The sequence below is a fragment of the Berghia stephanieae genome, chromosome 4, assembly GCF_034508935.2.
Source record: "Berghia stephanieae isolate SIO BIC M18660-M18661 chromosome 4, UCSD_Bste_1.3, whole genome shotgun sequence".
In the NCBI taxonomy this organism is placed as follows: Eukaryota; Metazoa; Mollusca; class Gastropoda; order Nudibranchia; family Aeolidiidae; genus Berghia; species Berghia stephanieae.
The window spans coordinates 12,417,862-12,436,557 of NC_088363.1; the positions used below are offsets into that span (position 1 = coordinate 12,417,862).

The window sequence follows — 18,696 nt, forward strand, 5'->3', positions numbered from 1 at the left end:
CTTCTTCTTCTTCTTCTTCTTCTTCTTCTTCGTTATGTAGAAATGTCAAGTTTGAGGACTGAACAACATTTGATTTTAAAACATCTTAGAAAAAAAAAATGAAATAATGAAGTCAAACAATAACATTTATAAATAAAATGTCATAGCCTTGAATAACAAATCATCTCAACATTCATTTCTTCCTATATAATTTAAGTATGAATCGGGCAATAAATAATTACAACTTTATTAATGTATTCCATGAGCAAATCACAATAATAAAATTACAGGGCAATATAGAATAAAAAACGTTCCGAAACCCTACAAATGCTGACATTATAACTTGTATCTCACATTTTCTTGGAACATATCGGAGTTGTATCCATGAACCAGGTGCATGGCAAACATCATCCGATCTGCTTTGAACAGGGATCGGCAGACGTATTCATACACCAACATCAACAGCTTTGTACTCAGAGTTTTGATACGAAGCTCAGTGCCACTGCCATCCTGGAAATAAATTAATTAATTCATGTTTTATTCCATTGAAACAACAAACTTAAAAACAATTCCGTAAGCTCGAATAAATTTACAATTGAGATCAAAAAATCTTCTTTTTCTTCTTCTTTGTGGTCGTTGTATTTGTCTTTTAATTAGAGGATCCAGACTACAGTACACATTTATGAATTTCACGACACACACACACAAACACATACACACACGCACACACAAACACACACACGCACCATACACATTTCAAAATACACACTGTGATCATTTCATAAATTGGTATTTTTTCCACGCATCCAAGACCCTTGAAAATTCTGTATTGTTTTTAGTTCCTATCAACTCCTGAAGAGTTCATTCCATAAACGAACAACGGAAAGAAAGAAAGAGTGTAGGCGGGTCTGAGTCTCTGTTTTTGATGTCTGAATTGATAATTTGTTGTCGTTTTCTCTTGATAAATGGCAAAATCAGATTTTAAAATCTTAAACTGAGTTTACCTTTCGAATCTTGATGGAAAAATTGCTTTCCAAATAAATATTCATTTTCATTACTCATGTGTGTTACCCCTTTCATGGGCATTTAGTTACAGAACAGTAATATGGTGATGATGAAATAACAGAAAAACAAAGTGTGAAAAATTGGTACAGTGGAATCCATATAAAGCAACACCCTTAAAGTCAATTTCTGCTTAAATTTAACATTGATCCAACAATTTTCTATTCTTTATGTAAGTTCCATTGATAATTTGAGCTTTTATATAAAAATTTGCACTTTTCTATAGCGCAATATCCACTAAACGTGCTCAGAAGTGCTTTACAGGGGGTCCCTGGCCAACAGCAACACTTAACATGTAGGACGAGACCTGACGCCTGTTAGGCGATGTTACAATTTTTTCGGACAGAGACAACGCCGTTGACAGCTGGGTACTCATTTTACACCTGAGTATAGTGAGAGAATGTGAGTAAAGAGCCTTTTCCAAGGACTCAACTATGCGCTGAGCGAGGTTCGAACCCAGGACCTTCCAAGCCGAAAGCGAGTGTCATACCACTAGACCACATAGCCGCATAATGGATAAAATCAACCTTGCTTAAAGTCGGTCATTCTTTCTGGTCCGGCGATGTTGGCTTTATCAGGATTCTACTGGAGCTTGATAAATAATGATGACTATACAGTTACTAAGAGATCAATGAGTCACAGAATATATCCACCAAAACAGGTTAGTGCTAATTTGCCTTATAACAATTTAAAGTAAACAACTGAAATCCTGTACTCACATGTTTTGTCTGCAAGGCACGCTGGAAGAGTCGAAGGAAAGCGGCCAGCGAGAAACGGTACATGTTGTTTATCTTGGCCAGATCACTGATGATAAAGTACAGACAACTTCCACTCTCAGCCAAGGGGAGGTAAGTATTACGCTCCTGATCTAGAGACGTTTGCAGACGTACAGATTCTGTCAGAGATTCGGTGATGGTGATGCTACTGGCTTTCGTCTTGTTCAAGGAGTCCAGGAGCTCCTTGTTTTCCAGAATGTTTCCTTTGGCGTTTGCCAGTTCCTGTGGATAGCAAATTACAGTGGTGTGAGTCACTAAGAGATGAAGTCATCAAATGTATTGATGGGTGTGGAATGAAATATCAGTAGCAGAGTATTGTTTATCATTTCTGCGCTTGTATGCAATTAATAGTAACATAATAAAAATTGTCGTTACCATTTCACGATTATTGTTATTATTGTCTTGCAGGAAAATTGAGTAAAAGAGTTTTGTTCTAAAGAATACAATCGCCATTTGTGTCAGAATTAACAATTCAAAATAATGATTACTTTCATTTTCTGTCAAACGAAACCTTATCTCTACAAGATATCATGTGTGTGTGCCCTTGGGTCAAAGTTGAGAGATTACATTAACATCTTGGGATTAGAAGAACATACATGATTAGATGAAGCTCAATTCACATTGCTGTTATTGCTCTCTTTGTGAAAGCATGTCTACAACTATGACCAGATAAATAATGGAGGAAAACTCTATGAGCTGAAACAAATCAATTCTCACTGTTAAAAATAAAAATGTGACTCATCATCTCAAAACGGTATTATGTCAGGGTGACCCTGATGCTTTTTACTCTACAGTTAACACGTTAAGAAATGTGAAATTTTATCTTTTCTAACTTTAAGAATTTGAACTCATTCTTATCCATAAAAAATATAAACTTCACCAAAATCCCATTATTTTTAGTACTTATTCAATAATTTTAAGAATTTACACCCATTATTATCCATAAAAAATATAAACTTAACCAAAATCCAATTATTTCTAAAGCTAATTAAATCATAAGCATCGAAATCTATCAGACCGTTTTGAGGCCATAGGTCAAAGGTCATACATACACAATTGTTTTGTTTACCTCCAACAGACTTGATTCTAACTTTGCCAGTTGTATCTTCAAATCCTCTTCAGACTTGAGCAGTTCAGTCTTTCGAACCTCCAGCTCTGGTTTTTCATGTTGTAGAGTATTGGCCAAAAGCTGTTTATACCAGAATAAAATGCATTAAAATAAAATCCAATAAGACTAAGATTTTAATCTACAGAAAGGATTGACTATAATCTAAAAAGAAACAATTGATAATAGTATTTTTTACTGAGAAGACATAATTCAATAGGGACAAATTAATTTGAATCTTAAATCTATGAAACGTATCGATTACAAATTAATAGTAGTAGTAGTCCTTCAGAGCTATTAGGCCCAGGGAGCCAGAGTTATCCCAGTTTTTATAGCGTGAAATGGACAATAGCAATTGCTTTCTACCATTTGGATAGGACTCTAGTCTATCGCAAAGTACTTCCCACCAGATCTAACAGACCCAGTTACCAATGCCAATCACTGCTGGGTGGACGGGAATTGATCTCTGTCCCTTTGCTTGTGAAGCGAGTGCTCTACTAACAGCTATCGGGACCTCCTAAAACAAGTTGAAGGTCATCTTGATTAATCAATATTTGGAGTATAAAATGTCTGGCTAAAATGGTAAAAGGTGTGTTGTCAGTGAACTGCAGTGCAATCATCTATTTTTTGTTTAAGTAAAAAGTAAATAAATAAATATAAGAATAAATAGATAAATAAATAATTTTACCTGTCCTGTCAATCCAGCTCTGGTTGTTGTAAAGTTGACCTCTGTGATGATGGAGGCGGCATCTGGTGGAATTTCTGGGTTAGGATGTCTCGTTGTCAGGAACAGACGGAACTCTTCGTTGTAGTCAATCACCTTGTCTCCAATGGGGACCACGTAACGAGGACCTGGAGAGAATTACAAGCAGTTAATAATAATTTGTTTTCTTTTGACTAAAATCAAAATTTATAATAACTCGCTCCGTACCATCTGTTTTCAGGATTCCCCCCCCCCCCCCACCCCAAAACTTCACAACCATCCAACACAACAAAAAAGATTTGTTTAACTCAAACACAAAGTGCAGTAAGTTCTTGCTATACATTTTTTTAGCCAAACAATCAACAACAAAAATTTTAAAAATAAAATTCTTTTTATTCATCCCATAGAGGAACTTTGTCTCTAGGGTCTATTCCAATGGAGGACTAGAATATCCCAGGCGTCAGCCGCAGTGCAGCGTCGCAAATTGACTTTATGCAGATTCCATTTTATATTTTTAATCTAATCTAAAAAAAAATTTAACAGCGGTGAAACCCTAGCATCACTGAATGGTTATTTGTGCTCAAACAATTAGATACATATTTATATTTAAGAAAAAAAATAAGGATGGCATTCTATTGAGGTAAACTCAAACCCTAGCGGCAAAAGGGTTAAATCCTACCAACCTTGTGCAGTGAGATCCCCTCGCAGTAATGGAAACAGCACAGGTTCAACTCCATCCACCTCCTGTATGATCAGAGTCTTGCCAAAACGGACGGCAAGTTCTAGGGCAGTGGTGAAATTGGCATCCTGTATCAAAACAAAAATCGTTGAGTCTTTGAAATATCATACACTTTTGAATCTGAATAAAAAAGATTCTGATCTCCTCTCATCCATCCAACCTTGACAGCTGTTGTCATTTGTTCTCTTGAAACAGAGGAGAATGATTTCTCCCCATGTATTAACCTCATTAAAATAGTCCTTCAGAACCACTGGGCCAGGGCAGACACACTATTAGCCTGCATAGAGCCCACCGAGCCAAAGTTTATCCCAGTTTTTATAGCATGACACAGATAACAGAAAGCAATTGTTTGCTACCCTTATGATAGGACACTTGTCTATCACAAAGTACTTTCCACCACATCTTACAGACTCAGCTACCCAATCACTGCTGGGTGGACAAAGGAGTCATAAAAAATCTCCACTTCACCAGGGATCAATCTTTGTCCCTTTGCGTGTAAAGCAAGTGCCCTACCAACTGAGCTATCAGATCCCCCATAAGACACTGCATTTCAAAGTAAATAAATTTCTGAAAACAAAACACATGACTACCATCTACAAGACTATGGTTAGATCAAAGCTGGAATATGCCAACTGCATATGGTATCCGAAGTTTGAGGGAGACAAAGACTGTTTGGAAAGAGTGCAAAGGAGAGCAACACAACTTATCACACACCTGAAAGACAAAACCTACTGTGAGAGATTGAAAGAATTAAATCTCCCGACCTTAGATTACAGGAGAAGAAGGGGAGATATGATCCAAACATATAAAATAGTAAAGGGAATAGACAGGGTAGAGGCAGGATTTCTTAAACCAAACAAGAACATTCAGACACGAGGAAACAGCAAGAAACTGAAAAGAGAACGTTTTAAAACAAATGAAAGAAGGAACTTTTTTTCATCTAGAATTGTAAATAACTGGAATAAACTGCAAGAAACCACAGTATCAGCAAAAAATTTGAATAAATTCAAAGCAGAGTTGGAGATAAGCAACACCCTAGGAAACAAGTTCAATTATAAAAATTGGTCCAATCATTAATAGATGAGGAGGAGCGAAGGAGACTACACCAAGTCTAAAAGCTCTATACAGAGGTATCCAGGTATCCAGGTATTAATTAAAGAGTCAAACGTGTTTCATTTAGGTTTGCTCATTAAGTTCAAAATTCTGTGGGTAGATCACGGATCACAAGCTTTAAAGGAAGCTAAGAATATGTACACATCATTTAGTTTGCTAAAAGATTATAGACTTTTAAAGGATGTATAATCATCAGTAACACACTGAAACAACAACAAAAGACGTCTAATTTCTACGTCATGGCGCAAGACTGAAGGGCTAGGGCTCAGCTGCTCCCTGGTTCGAATAAGTAAGTAAAGTATGTGTAATAGAATGAGACAACAAAAAATCAATGAAACCCTTTACCTGTTGGTTGATGACCTCCAGGCGATTTTCCTTCAAGTGAACTTTCAGCCATTCCGTAGCACGGCTTGACGGATCCACTAGGAAAGGACGTAAGGAGCTCTGTGGGGGAAAGGAAGACTGGGGTTGCTATTGGTTCTTGGTTGTATATTTTTACATTTTTGTGCATTTGCATAATATATATATATATTATGTATACATTGTCGCCATAGATTCTCAACTTTGTGTTTATACATTTTCATGCATCCCATCTGTAAACGAATTTCCATTTTTTTGGATGAATAAAGTATATATTATTATTATTATTATTATTATTATTATTATTATTATTATTATTATTATTATTATTATTAGTATTATTATTATTATTATTATTAGTATTATTATTATTATTATTATTATTATTATTATTATTATTATTATTATTATTATTATTATTATTATTATTATTATTATTATTATTAGTATTATTATTATTATTATTATTATGATTATTATTAGTATTATTATTATTATTATTATTATTATTATTATTATTATTATTATTATTATTACTTTAAAAGGTGAAAGGGGGGGGGGGTTGAATTTTATAGACAAATACTAGTGATATCCTCATATTTATATAAATTACTAGTGAATTGGGGGTTTTTTTCTCCGTAAAAAAAAAAACAACAACAAAAAGCAGAATAATTTTCAATGCCAAAAAAATTTGCTCACTTGAGTTTGTATATTATGTTATAATAAGCTTAAAATAGATATTATTATGAAGTTACACATTTGTATATGATTTTAAGATTATGACCAAGCTGTACAATTCCTGGTATGGACCAAAAAAAATTATGAAAAAGAAAAATATCACTATAATTCTGATATACTGTCAGTTGTAACATTTTTAAAAACAAGTTTAAACCTTCAGCTGTTACACACAAAACATAATCTAACCTATGTACGATAAATTAGTGAAATTGTATCTAAAGGAGATGCGTATTTATTATTCAACTTTCCCTTCAACTTTATAAAACAAAAGGTAGAATAAGTATATGAGATGATTGTTAGAATGTGAACAAAAACATGAAGGTATTATTATATCAACAATAATATTCAAACGTGAAAACTGTTTGTAGAAGACAAAGTAATGAATAGAATGTCATAACCTGTCACCCTCCTCCACCATACAAGTGTCGTGATTGTGTTCACGAATGAAACTGAAAAAAGTATTGATTTTAGTGGGTTGGAATATCAAAGAAAAATCCACCAACTAAATAAACAGAGAGAAAGATAGAGAAAGAGAACAGGAGAGAGAGAGAGAGAGGGAGAGAGAGAGAGAGAGAGAGAGAGAGAGAGAGAGAGAGAGAGAGAGAGAGAGAGAGAGAGAGAGAGAGAGATTAGGAATCTGAAATAAAATCAGTCGCAATGTTAAAAAGAATATTGAAAATTTAACAATTCATAATAAAAAGTAACAGAGATGACAAATCCAAGCAGCAAGCCAATTATTTACCCATTTTCGACCACAAGTGAGTAGCTGAATTTCAAAACGTACCAAGTCTCATTTTCATCATTCAAAGAAAACAGCAATTTTTGGTCATTTTTTTTATTGACTTAAAGAGGAAAAGACTTGTCTTGTGTGCCTCATAGAACAATACCCTGAGTGTTTGGAAATTTAAAATGTTCTCTGGTGATTCTATGGAGTCCAAAAGACGGCTTGAGATTGTTGTTAACTCATTGTCTGTCAGCATGTGGTGTAGGACGTTTTGAATTTTAGCTACTCAAATATGCCATTCAAAATGACATTATATAAGTTATCATTTATTTATCCCTAACTTATGGGGGGAAAATGCTGTTAATTTTTGTAAAATATACTGGGTGTGCAATCAATGTTAATATCAGCAACCATTCGGTTTCATTTTCGAATGCATCCATTTTATATTTGTCTGATTACGTTGATCAAAGATAATCCAGCAACATAAGACACTGGTGTATAAAAATAAATAGCATTGATAGGTCAAGATATATTGTTAATGCAAAAACTCGAACTTTTGAACTACCTCATCTTTATTTAAATGTCGGCCAAACCATCACGGATGGCAAGAGGTAGTTCTTCAGAGCCGTTAGTCCATAGAGTCGGAGTTTATCCCAGTTTCTATAGCATGAAAGGGACAATAGCTATTACTTGCTATCCTTTTGATAGGACGCTAGTCTACTGCAAAGTACTTTTGCCAATCACTGCTGGGTGGACACAGGGGTTCGGGGGGTCGGAAAAAAGTTCTACTTCTCCTAGGACTGATCTCAGTCCCATTGCGTGTGAAGCGAGTGATGTACCTACTGAGTTATTGGGACTCCCATTGATGGCAAGAAGGACAAACGTAACTATTTTTATAAATATCTTCCTAAGAAGTTATAGTTCTGTTAAATCTATATGAAGAGTATGATAAAAGAAATATTTCACTCTCATATTATTAATAATTTTATTCCCAAAGCAAATACTAACATTAGCACTGAGATTGGAGACAAGGAAGGAATTCATACGCAGGAATGAATCGATCATATTTTTTTCTTCTCGATGACTACGATGTTACTAGTGTGCATCTGTGTGAGAGTGTGTATGTCAATATTGTATTGTTATAAATGTGTAACCAAATGACAAATTGCCACTTTTTGGAGGACAATAAAGATTTATTTATTATTATTATTATTATTATTATTATTATTATTATTATTATTATTATTATTATTATTATCATTATTATTATTATCATTATTATTATTATTATTATTATTATCATTCATTATTATTATTATTATTATTATTATTATTATTATTATTATTATTATATTATTATTATTATTATTATTAAATAGCACATTAGGCAATGAATAGTTTGGCTATCCAAAATGGTTCAATTCATGTGGTCAGACATATAAAGCGTATTGTCCCAGCGTACACTGAATGTCTACCCTATGGTCTATCACACAGCATTCGTGAGCATGAAAGGTGTCAGACAAAGCAAGAAAGAAAAATACAAGAAAAACCCATCACCAATCCCGACCTTGAGGGCGACTGATTTTTTTGGGATGTTTTTTTTTTCTTGTATTTTTCTTTCTTGCTTTGTGGGGTGCCTGTCGTACACACTTCTGATCCTTAATTTCTTACACTGCATTCATAGAGTTAAGTTTGTGACATGTATTGACACCAATTAAGCAATTTCAAAGCTTTTGTAAAATAAAAATAATAATAATAATACAGAAAATGTTTCTTTTTAATCCGGTAAATAAATAAATTGATTATTGAAATTAAAAATAAATTATAAAAAGAAACAAGCAAAACATAAAACAACAGAAAAATAAAAAATCCCTCTTTAGCCCTGAAATAAAAAACCAGATTATCAAGAAGCATTTCTAAACCAATATAAAGAGACACTGAGTCCAGAGAGAACAATGATTGGTCAAGCATAGGGACATAATACATGTAAACATTCATCACAATCAATCATGGATTGTATACAGCACAGATTATAGCATCGCCATTGCATACCAAAGCCCCAATTTGTAAGATTGCCAAAATAGTTTGTTATTATTATATTTTTTTTATTCAGGTTTGATAAGGATAAGTGACAATCAATCAATCACACATTAGATGACTGAGGAAAAAAGAAAACAACACACATTTTATTATTCACTACACGTGTTCCAGCACGTTCCACGCAATTGTGACACACCGCTTCAGAACGGTATTATGTCGGTGTAATTTAGCTGCTGAAAATTGAATATCTAGTCAAAATTATGAGACGTGGCAGAAATCATACATAAGGTTTTAATTAGAATATTTAACTACTTCCAAAATATACTAGTAAAGAACCTGCAATATTTGTGGAGAAATAAAGGCTATTGGGAGCAGGCAATTATTTATTTTAATTATTATACTACTATATTGTGGTTTAACGTAAATCGAGAAGAATCTTTTGAGCCATCAACGATCAAAATCGGTCTCCTAATATAATCTGTAGATGCATGCAAATGAAACTGGCAACAGGGTGGCCAGATGGCAATTCCCAACATCAAATGACAGATCATTATGCCCCTAGCAGATTCTATAAATAACCATTAGTCAACGGGTGAAATAATTATCCTCAATTTAAGAGTTGCAAGTTACTCGTATATCAGTCTGTAAAAAACAGTTTTATATTTTTTTTAGATTTGTCAGTAATTCTCTGCTCATTGACAAAAATTTAACATGGACTGTATGGAACAATTTTGACCCCCAACCCTAATTTTATCAAAAAACAGATTATTCCATTTAACAGATTTGGAGATATGGAAAGCAATATTTAACATTATTCATGACATGGGGCATAAAAGACAGCACTGTGTCGTAATTCTGGTGGATTTCATTATCTTTTAAACAGTGACTAGTGATTTCTGCCTCATTCAATGGTTGCCTGTAATGACGTGTAGGGTTTTTGTGAATTTTCAATCCAAGGTGTAAGAGTGTTCAAGAGACATGCGAAAATGAAAGTATAAAACGAGCCCTGGCCATTCCATCAATCCATTCAAATCAAACAGGATATTTAGATTAGTACAACAATCCACACATAAAAGAAGGAAACATATATTAATTCTGCAAGATTGCCTGTGAAAAAAATATACAAAAACCGAAACCGTGAAAATTAAAAAAAAAAAAAAAAAATGTTGAAAAGCAAATCAACCAAGTGGGTGGGGTGGGGGGGGGGGGTGAGGGTGAACCAAGAACCAAAAATATCACGTCAAACAGATTGGTGCAAGTCAAAAGGTCAAAAGGTCAAACGGTCAATGGGAAAATCTTACCCCGATAGCAATGTCGTGGATCTGATGAGAGAATTGGTGCAATGGTGAAGACACATTGTGGACATTTTTGGATTCTTACAACACGCACAATAGCCATTGATCTACTGACCCCTTTATTATTACTGTAAAATATAATTCCTGTCGTTGGTTTAAAGCTTACTGTCTTGTTATATACATCCTACATAGCAAATTTTATAGAGGAAATCCCAATACAAATGATACGTTATCTAAAGAACTACTATTCTAATAATCTGTCTTTCAATGGAGTTTCTTTTCACAGAATTGCAATTAAGGGCTGAATCAACGTACACATGATTAAAAGTCTGACAGCCAAAAGCAACTATGGTTTAATGCATCATTGTTGGATTCTGACGCTATTTGTCACTGTCTTTACAGTGTTTTGATCACAGAAATAAAGCCATAATAATTTTGGTCTTCAGGTTTATAAATAAGAACATGTAATGTGAATCCATGACAAGCTTTGGAAGAGTTAATGATACTGAAATATTTATTTACATTACTCAGAAATCCCCGTCTTTACAATTTAACAGCTTCAGTATAGAGAAATAAAATCGTTTTTTAAAACTTCCATATAAAGAGAAAATGTCAGAGAAAAGGTTCCATCATAAGTGATATTCTGGATAGGCTTTAATATATTCTATTATTTTGATCGGATGAAATTTACTGATAAGTGATTTGCTATTTAGGTCTGCATATAGAAGAATTTAATACAAATCAACATGTTTCAAAATAAACTAAATCAGATAACAAGGGAACATTTCGAGCTTAAAACTCCTCCTTATTCGGGAGCTGAAGAAGGGTTTTGAGCCAGCATCGTTTCCTGTTACATGTTATGTACCTTTTTATTTTTAAAGTTGTTATATTCATTTATATTTAAATTTTCAGCTCATGGAAAATCGAACAAATTTGTTTGTTTTCCGATAATGGTGAACTCGAGAGGGTTAATTAATACTTTACAAAGTTCACATCTTTGAGTAGTTAAGTATTCACTTTGATTGTGAATAAAGGGGTCACAATACTATGTGTCAATAGAGGGTCTTGAGTGTTTGTTTTCTTTTACAAAAACCAATGAGATCACAAGGACACAACCTAGAACGACAAGCAACATCACCAACATTTTTCACGTCACATGACAAGGATTTATAAAACTCTTGCATTGTATTTCGATTTATTTTTATTGTTATCTTTGCCATTTATTTTTCCACTTTGTACAAATTACAAATCTATCTTAGAGGTGGAATTATAGAAATGTGAGCATTTTTAAATTTTTTATCTTTTTTCCTTAGTAAAATGAGAATAAACCCAAGAAGGATAAAAGTCGCAGACTTATAGGATTTTTGAATTTATCTTTAAAAAAAAAAACTTTTAAAAAGAAAACTCACCACCCCGAGTCAATAGACTGCCAAAATACATGCTAAAATCATACACTCGTTTTAACGTTGCTCTTAACTACCCTATAAATATATTTCCATCTTTCATAAATATGGATTATTATATTCTTGAAAGAATAACAACATGTTTCCCTTTTTAGTCTAAAGCAGTAACAAAAAAAAAAAGAGGCACGTAACGTAACGTAATTTCTATTTCTATTCATAAATACAACAACAACAAACAAAATTCCCAACCTGTAAAATGACAAGAGCATTTTCCATGGACAAGTCGTCAGAAGGTAGACCCTCTCCTTTCCAGGTCAACTGTTCACTCTCCGTGGACAAAAATCGTCGGAGGTCAAAGTGTTCCACGCCAATGGCCTCCTTCCATTTCTTGAGGAATTCTCGTCTTTGATCTTCAGGAGCGGAGGAGAGATAGGTAATGAACCCTGCAGCTAGAAGAGCTCTCTTGGGCAACACCTGAAGTTCACTGGTCAGCTCCCCGACCTGAAATTCAATTTATTTTCAACTGATGTAATTCAAGTTGCCAAAATACAGTATATTATATTCATTTTAAAAAATTCTACTTAGTATAAATTTCTGAATCAACAACATCTACAGCTTTACAAAAGAAGCCATTTGCACTATTCATATTTATAATCAATCACAATATCAATAACTCTTGAAATGAATGTTTGATGCTTCAGTGGAGATAAAGTAATTTCATCGTATAATTTATCTCTATCGCTAAAACCAATTTGTGAAACCCACAGACAGTTAACCACAGCGTGGATCAGCTGTACGGCTTTGCTTTGTAACCGAAAAGTACCGAGTTCGATCACCCGCCGCTGCATTGTGTGACCTTGAGCAAGTCACCTCGCCCTAGTTCTATCTGCAGTGCTGCACTGCGGCTGATGCCTGGATTATTCCAGTCTTCCCTTGGAATAGACCCAAGGGACAAATTTCCCCTATGGGATGAATAAAGAGAAATTTTATTTTTTTATTTTTTTATTTTATTCCTCAGTCACGCCCATTGTTTGAAGACCAAATGAAGATCTTACAGGTCTGAGAAACCTCACAACAAAATTTGGGGTACAAGGGAACAAAACCTAAAAACTAGTTGAAATGACAACAATCAGCATTGATGCGGTGCATTTAGCTATTTTACTCACGAAATCTGCTAGCATATATAACGACCAACACACAAAACTAAGTGTAACCTTGAACGTTTATAGTCTGGTTGATATAGTTTAGTGAGAATTATTCATAAAAATGGCTGGCTAAAAACAATAACAAAGAGCTGAGTGACGTTAATTTCTTTGCTTCTATATTGCATCAGGCAATGAAAGCGAATGAAAAGAAGAAATAGAAGATGTTTGACACATGTCCTCCAACTAATACCATGCCATGGTGTATCAGATGGTTATAGGGATTTTCAAGTAAAGATGGCCAAAAATGTGACATTTTAGTTTTTGTCACCTTAATAAACCATATCTAATGTCCTAAATGAAGAAGAAAAAAAGACACAAAAAACGAGCCTTTATATAACACAATATCCACTAAAAACGTGCTCATACCGTTTGACAAGGGATTCTAGCATACAGACAACATTTAACATGTAAGATGAGACATGGCACCTGTCAGGCAATTATATACATATTTTCGGACAGAGACGAAGCTGTTAATGGCCAGGTACTCAATTTACACCTTAGTACGGTGAGAGAATGTAAGTAAAGAGTCTTTTCCAAGGACTCAACTATGCACGGGTCAGAGTGAGACTCAAACCCTGGACCTTCCAATCTGAAGGTGAGTGTCATACCACCAGACTACACAGCCACACATAGTATAAACTCAACCTACGTCTCATCATTCTTGTGACTTTTAAAAATCTATTTTAGCACCGAAATCATCATGACATTACGTTGTTTTGATATGTTGGGCAATGTCTATGAAATGGAGATAAAGATAAAGGGAGTAAATCTGACTCATGAATGAACAACACAAAACAAACGACGTTTCGGCCCTTGGCCTTTTTCAAGTAAACACAAAATACTTGAAAAAGACCAAGGGTTGAAGCATCGTTTGTTTTGTGTTGTTCATTCATGAGTGACATTTACTCCCTTTATCTTTATCTCCATTTTATTGACTCATTTCGGCACCTCTATGAAAGACCGACCTGTTGATTCCACCTCTGATGTTCTCCTTCCAATTTGGACACAAGAGTCTCTGCAGCATCAATCGTCTCGTTCTCTTTGTCCAGCTTGATCTTCAGCTCTGCCGCCTCTTTGGTCAAGTTTTCAAACCGACTGCGAAGGGAGGCAACCTTCCTGTCAACTTCACCCAATGCCTGACTCAGTTTTGACATTCGAGCCTCTGCTTTCTCCAAATTTCTGTTGTATTCCAAAGAAGACAAATGCATTAGACCAATTTATGAATTTGACTGAGTTTCAAGACTTTTTGTTCCATATCCTTTTGAAAACATCAAAGCACGAGTTGATTGAGCAAAATTAATTTTTTAAAAATTCTGTACCGACCCAAAATAATCATGATTTTCATTCTTGTTTTCATGAATAGTTACTATAAAATGCATAGAAATCGATTCATAGGTGTTAAATATTATTGCTTATTTATATCTTATTATCACCAATTTTCAACTAAAATTTGAGTTTAATTAAACACTTGAATGTGGTCAAAAGGTCTGTCTGTTATATATATAAATCCTTTTAAAACTGTATAAGTGGTAGGTCTGATTGTACAAGATTGACTATCGCTATTTCCTGCTTCATAATGTTTTCTGGCTCTACTTTTTTATTTTCCAAAAGACTTGTGCATTGTCTTCAATTGACAAAGGGAACGCATTAGGTCATCAAACTTCTCAAAACTATGCATCATGTTAGGATGGACTTGATGTTTTAAATCAAATTTTAACTTAACTCATAAAGCTTGGGTTTAAATAAATGGCTCCAATAAGGAAAATGAGTTTTATTTCCAAAAATCAAAAAATATAAAAATGTTTTGTTTTTTTAAAATCATTTTGCCTTAAAATTCAATGTTTCTCATCTTGTTCATTCCTACATAAAATCCTGCTGACGTGATGGGCCACATATATTTAACACATATATGTACCAACTAGTCATACAAACCTTCGTAGAGAAGTCTGTTCAGCTTCCAGGGGTTCGATCCTCTCCAAGACGTATGAATACTGGACATTGGCCCTCACCCAGGCTGCTAACGGTTCGGCTGCTTGGGATGCTCGCTTGGCATTCTGGGAAATTCCATTTTTTTTTTAATTACCTAAATTAATTATTAAAATCATTTCAAATATTTTTATTCCAATGACTATAAATATATAATAAATACCAACAATAAAAACAGAGAGCTTTAAAACCAAACGAAAATGAGGAGAAGAGGGAGCGAGTAAAAGAGAAGTATATAAAAGCTATCTATAAGACCTTGATGCTGGAAATCATTGCTAAGTATCGCTTACACTGCAAGACATTGAGAGAGCAAAAGAGGATAAGATAAAAAGTGTAGGGATTAAAATAAAATACGATGAAGTTACTCGTCCATGGGTGTTTCCTTGACCATTAATTGGAAGTTCAAAGAAATAAATACAGTCATCAAATGGAATGGAATCTTCAATTTGATGAATAAATTAACGTCCATATAATCCTATATATATATATATATATATATCTGTCTTCATTAATCAAATGGAAGCTACCAGTCCTTTACCATTAATGACAGAGAATGCACAAGACGCTGATAGAAGAGTTCAAGGACAAAGATCGAGATATGAAGGAGAGTCACGTGACTGTGTTACCTTAGGGTCAAAGGAATCTTTGTTCTTTCTCAGAATTTCCTCCACATTCTTTCTGATGTCAGGGGAAATCTTCCGAGCATCAAATGTCTGGATTTCTTCCTTGACTCCTCTCTTTGCTAAGAAACTAGGATTTTAAAATGAAGAAAAAAAAATTAATAATAAAAAATAAAATCCTACAAACATTTTTACAAAACGAAATTAATTATCAACTGCAGCATTGGAAAACACTTAGAGAAATTTATGCTAATTAACCTTAGCAGAAGTGTGTGATCTTAAATAAACCTTAGGCCTAGCATTTACCATCACAAATTCGACTCAACAGAAAAAGAATTTAAGTGTATATATTATTTCAAAGTTGTTGCATTTTCCCTATGTCTTTATCATATAACAAAAGCAATTTTTTTCAAGAACTCTCTCTAGTCAATCTCTATTTCTTCAAACAAACTTTCTCGCCCTCCATCCTTCAAATGCTTACTCATTAATAAAAGAGTAATTCGACCTACTTATGATTTGGCAGAAAGCACTGCTCTTTATATTCTCTAAACCGATGCTTACTGAGCGGTTAACTTTTACAGATGGGGTTAAATCTTAAAAGTTTCATCAAGAGGTCAGAAAAAAAGTGCAAGTCACATAAAATAGTTGTGAGAGTAGTTTACCAAGATGGTCACAACTTTGAAACTTTGAAGGGGCAAATGGCTCTAAGCTAGTACTTTTGCTCGCCAGTATCTCTCTCAAAGCGAAGAAAAGAATGCTTTTCCCATTGATAAATTCTGCTTTCTTTTCTTCATTTCTCCCCATAGCTGTTACTGCTTTCTTGATTTCAAGGGTTAAATCCACAGTTATTACAATATAAATACTGTGAGAAAATTCGGTTTGAAAGAAGCTTAGTCTCATAGTAATGGGTGACAGAAATTGAGATGAATTAAAACTCCAATAGCTCAGTTGGTATAGCACTCGATTCACAAGCAAAGGGACCAAGATCAAGGTTGTTTTTTTCTTACATCCCTTATCCACCCAGCAATGTTTGGGTGGCTGGGTCTATCTAATCTGGCAAAAAGTACTGTGCAATAGACTAGCATCCTGTCTAAAGGGTAGCAAGCAATTGTTATTGTCCGTTTCACAATAAATATATAGAAATGGGGATAAACTCTGGCTCCATAGGCTTAATGGCTCTGAAGGACTACAACTCCAATAGAATTCCAAAACATCTTCTCACCTCTTCATGCTGACCCAAGATGTATCATAAATTCCCATGAGTCGGAGAACTATGTGGCATGCCGAGTTTTGAGAGATGTGAATTAAATACGTCCACGAATGCACAAGAGCAGATAAAAGGTGTAAAAGCCTACATAAATCTGGACTTATATCATATCATATTAAAACATCTTCTCACCTCTTCATGCTGACCCAGGACGTGTCATAAATCCCCATGAGTCGGAGCACGCCCTCCAGGATGTCTCGGATGGTGTCTGGCGGGGCCCTCAGTGCCCTGATCTCAGACAGAGATTCTGTCTTGATGCTGCCCACAGCTCTACGGGCTTCTTGGACAAGTGGCTCCACCTGTGAGAAAACAAGATTTGTGAAATTTGAAACACAATACATACAATAAATGGATTTAAAATATACTTCATGTAAAGAGATATCATTTTAAAAGAGTAAGTCTCGATTATTTCTAAGAAGTCTTGGTTTCACTGAAAAAATATTATCATCTTATAGTTGTACTCCAAAACAAAAGGGAATTTAGTAAAAATTACCTAACCATTATTAGTTTACAATTTAATAATTTGTCATGTCAAAACGTGTGGCATAATTCTTTAATTTGGATTGCGTCTCGGATGGGGAAACCGAGTTTGAATTGTAAAGAATATAAATTGTAATAACACTGAAATAAGACGTGAATCGAGGAGATTATACTAGATTGTGGCAGGAGTCAGAATTTGACAAAATAACCAAAGAAAGTTTGAGCTTTAACCTAGTAGTTTTGTCTTAATGTTTTGGGTTTTTTTCTTTTTTCATGTATTTCTTTTTCCTTTGTTTTATTGTTTGCTTGTTCGATTGATTTTGTTTCTTTTTTCTTTCACTGATGATCATGTGAGGCTTACAGAAAATCGACTGGAATTCTATTCAAAGTTTCCTATGGTTGCAATGATTGAAGATGAAATAGACTCCTTAACTGTACTGAAGGGAAGAAAAGTAAATAAGGAGAATCCACCAATCCAACTTACATCCTTCAATTCCACGTCAATGGCTTTCTTCCTTTTCTCCAGGACTTGATTTTCCTCAGCTACGCTTTTCTGTAGTGTCTCCATCTCCAACTTCTGATCCCCTGCGTTTTGCATGGCCACCTGCAAATCAGAAAAACATAATAAAAATATTAATAATAATAATAATAATAATAATAATAATAATAATTATTATAATAATAATAATAATAATAATAACAATAATAATAATAATAATAATAATAATAATAATAATAATAATAATAATAACAATAATAATAATAATAATAAATAAAAATAATAATGCGTTTTCATTAGGAATTAATAAATCCTTTACCGTTCCATTTCATTCTATTTGCTTCTCACCTGACGTTACACCATCCCAATCACATCAACAGAGCAGTAACAGCAAAAAGAAATTACATTTTAATTATTAAATCTATTTTTCTCCATCTGCTTTGTATATGTACGGCAATGTGGTTTAGTGGAATGACACTCGCCTTTGGATCAGAAGGTTCTGGCTTCGAGTTCTAAGTTGAGTTCTTGGAAAGATTCTTTACTCACATTCTCTCAACCTAAATGAATACCTGGCTGTTAAGAACATTATCTCTGTCCGAAAA

The 18,696-nt window shown here is 34.0% G+C and overlaps 1 protein-coding gene across 7 annotated transcripts in view; it reads right to left on the reverse strand.

Moving 5' to 3' along the window:
- LOC144970039 (cytoplasmic dynein 2 heavy chain 1-like) overlaps window positions 1-18,696 on the reverse strand; it is an 85,515-nt gene that overhangs the window by 20,001 nt on the left and 46,818 nt on the right. For 4 of the 7 annotated variants that reach the window (XM_078909232.1, XM_078909228.1, XM_078909230.1 and 1 more), the window contains 13 exons: window positions 18,080-18,199; window positions 17,248-17,414; window positions 15,855-15,978; window positions 15,175-15,296; window positions 14,208-14,421; window positions 12,287-12,538; window positions 10,641-10,661; window positions 5,823-5,921; window positions 4,309-4,432; window positions 3,611-3,774; window positions 2,887-3,006; window positions 1,761-2,039; window positions 334-489 (listed from right to left, as the gene is read on the reverse strand). In XM_078909232.1, coding sequence (XP_078765358.1) covers window positions 334-489; window positions 1,761-2,039; window positions 2,887-3,006; window positions 3,611-3,774; window positions 4,309-4,432; window positions 5,823-5,921; window positions 10,641-10,661; window positions 12,287-12,538; window positions 14,208-14,421; window positions 15,175-15,296; window positions 15,855-15,978; window positions 17,248-17,414; window positions 18,080-18,199 — 1,962 coding nt within the window. The remainder of the gene's footprint in view (window positions 1-333; window positions 490-1,760; window positions 2,040-2,886; window positions 3,007-3,610; window positions 3,775-4,308; window positions 4,433-5,822; window positions 5,922-10,640; window positions 10,662-12,286; window positions 12,539-14,207; window positions 14,422-15,174; window positions 15,297-15,854; window positions 15,979-17,247; window positions 17,415-18,079; window positions 18,200-18,696) is intronic. The other 3 variants (XM_078909234.1, XM_078909233.1, XM_078909229.1) reach the window with 1 other exon arrangement.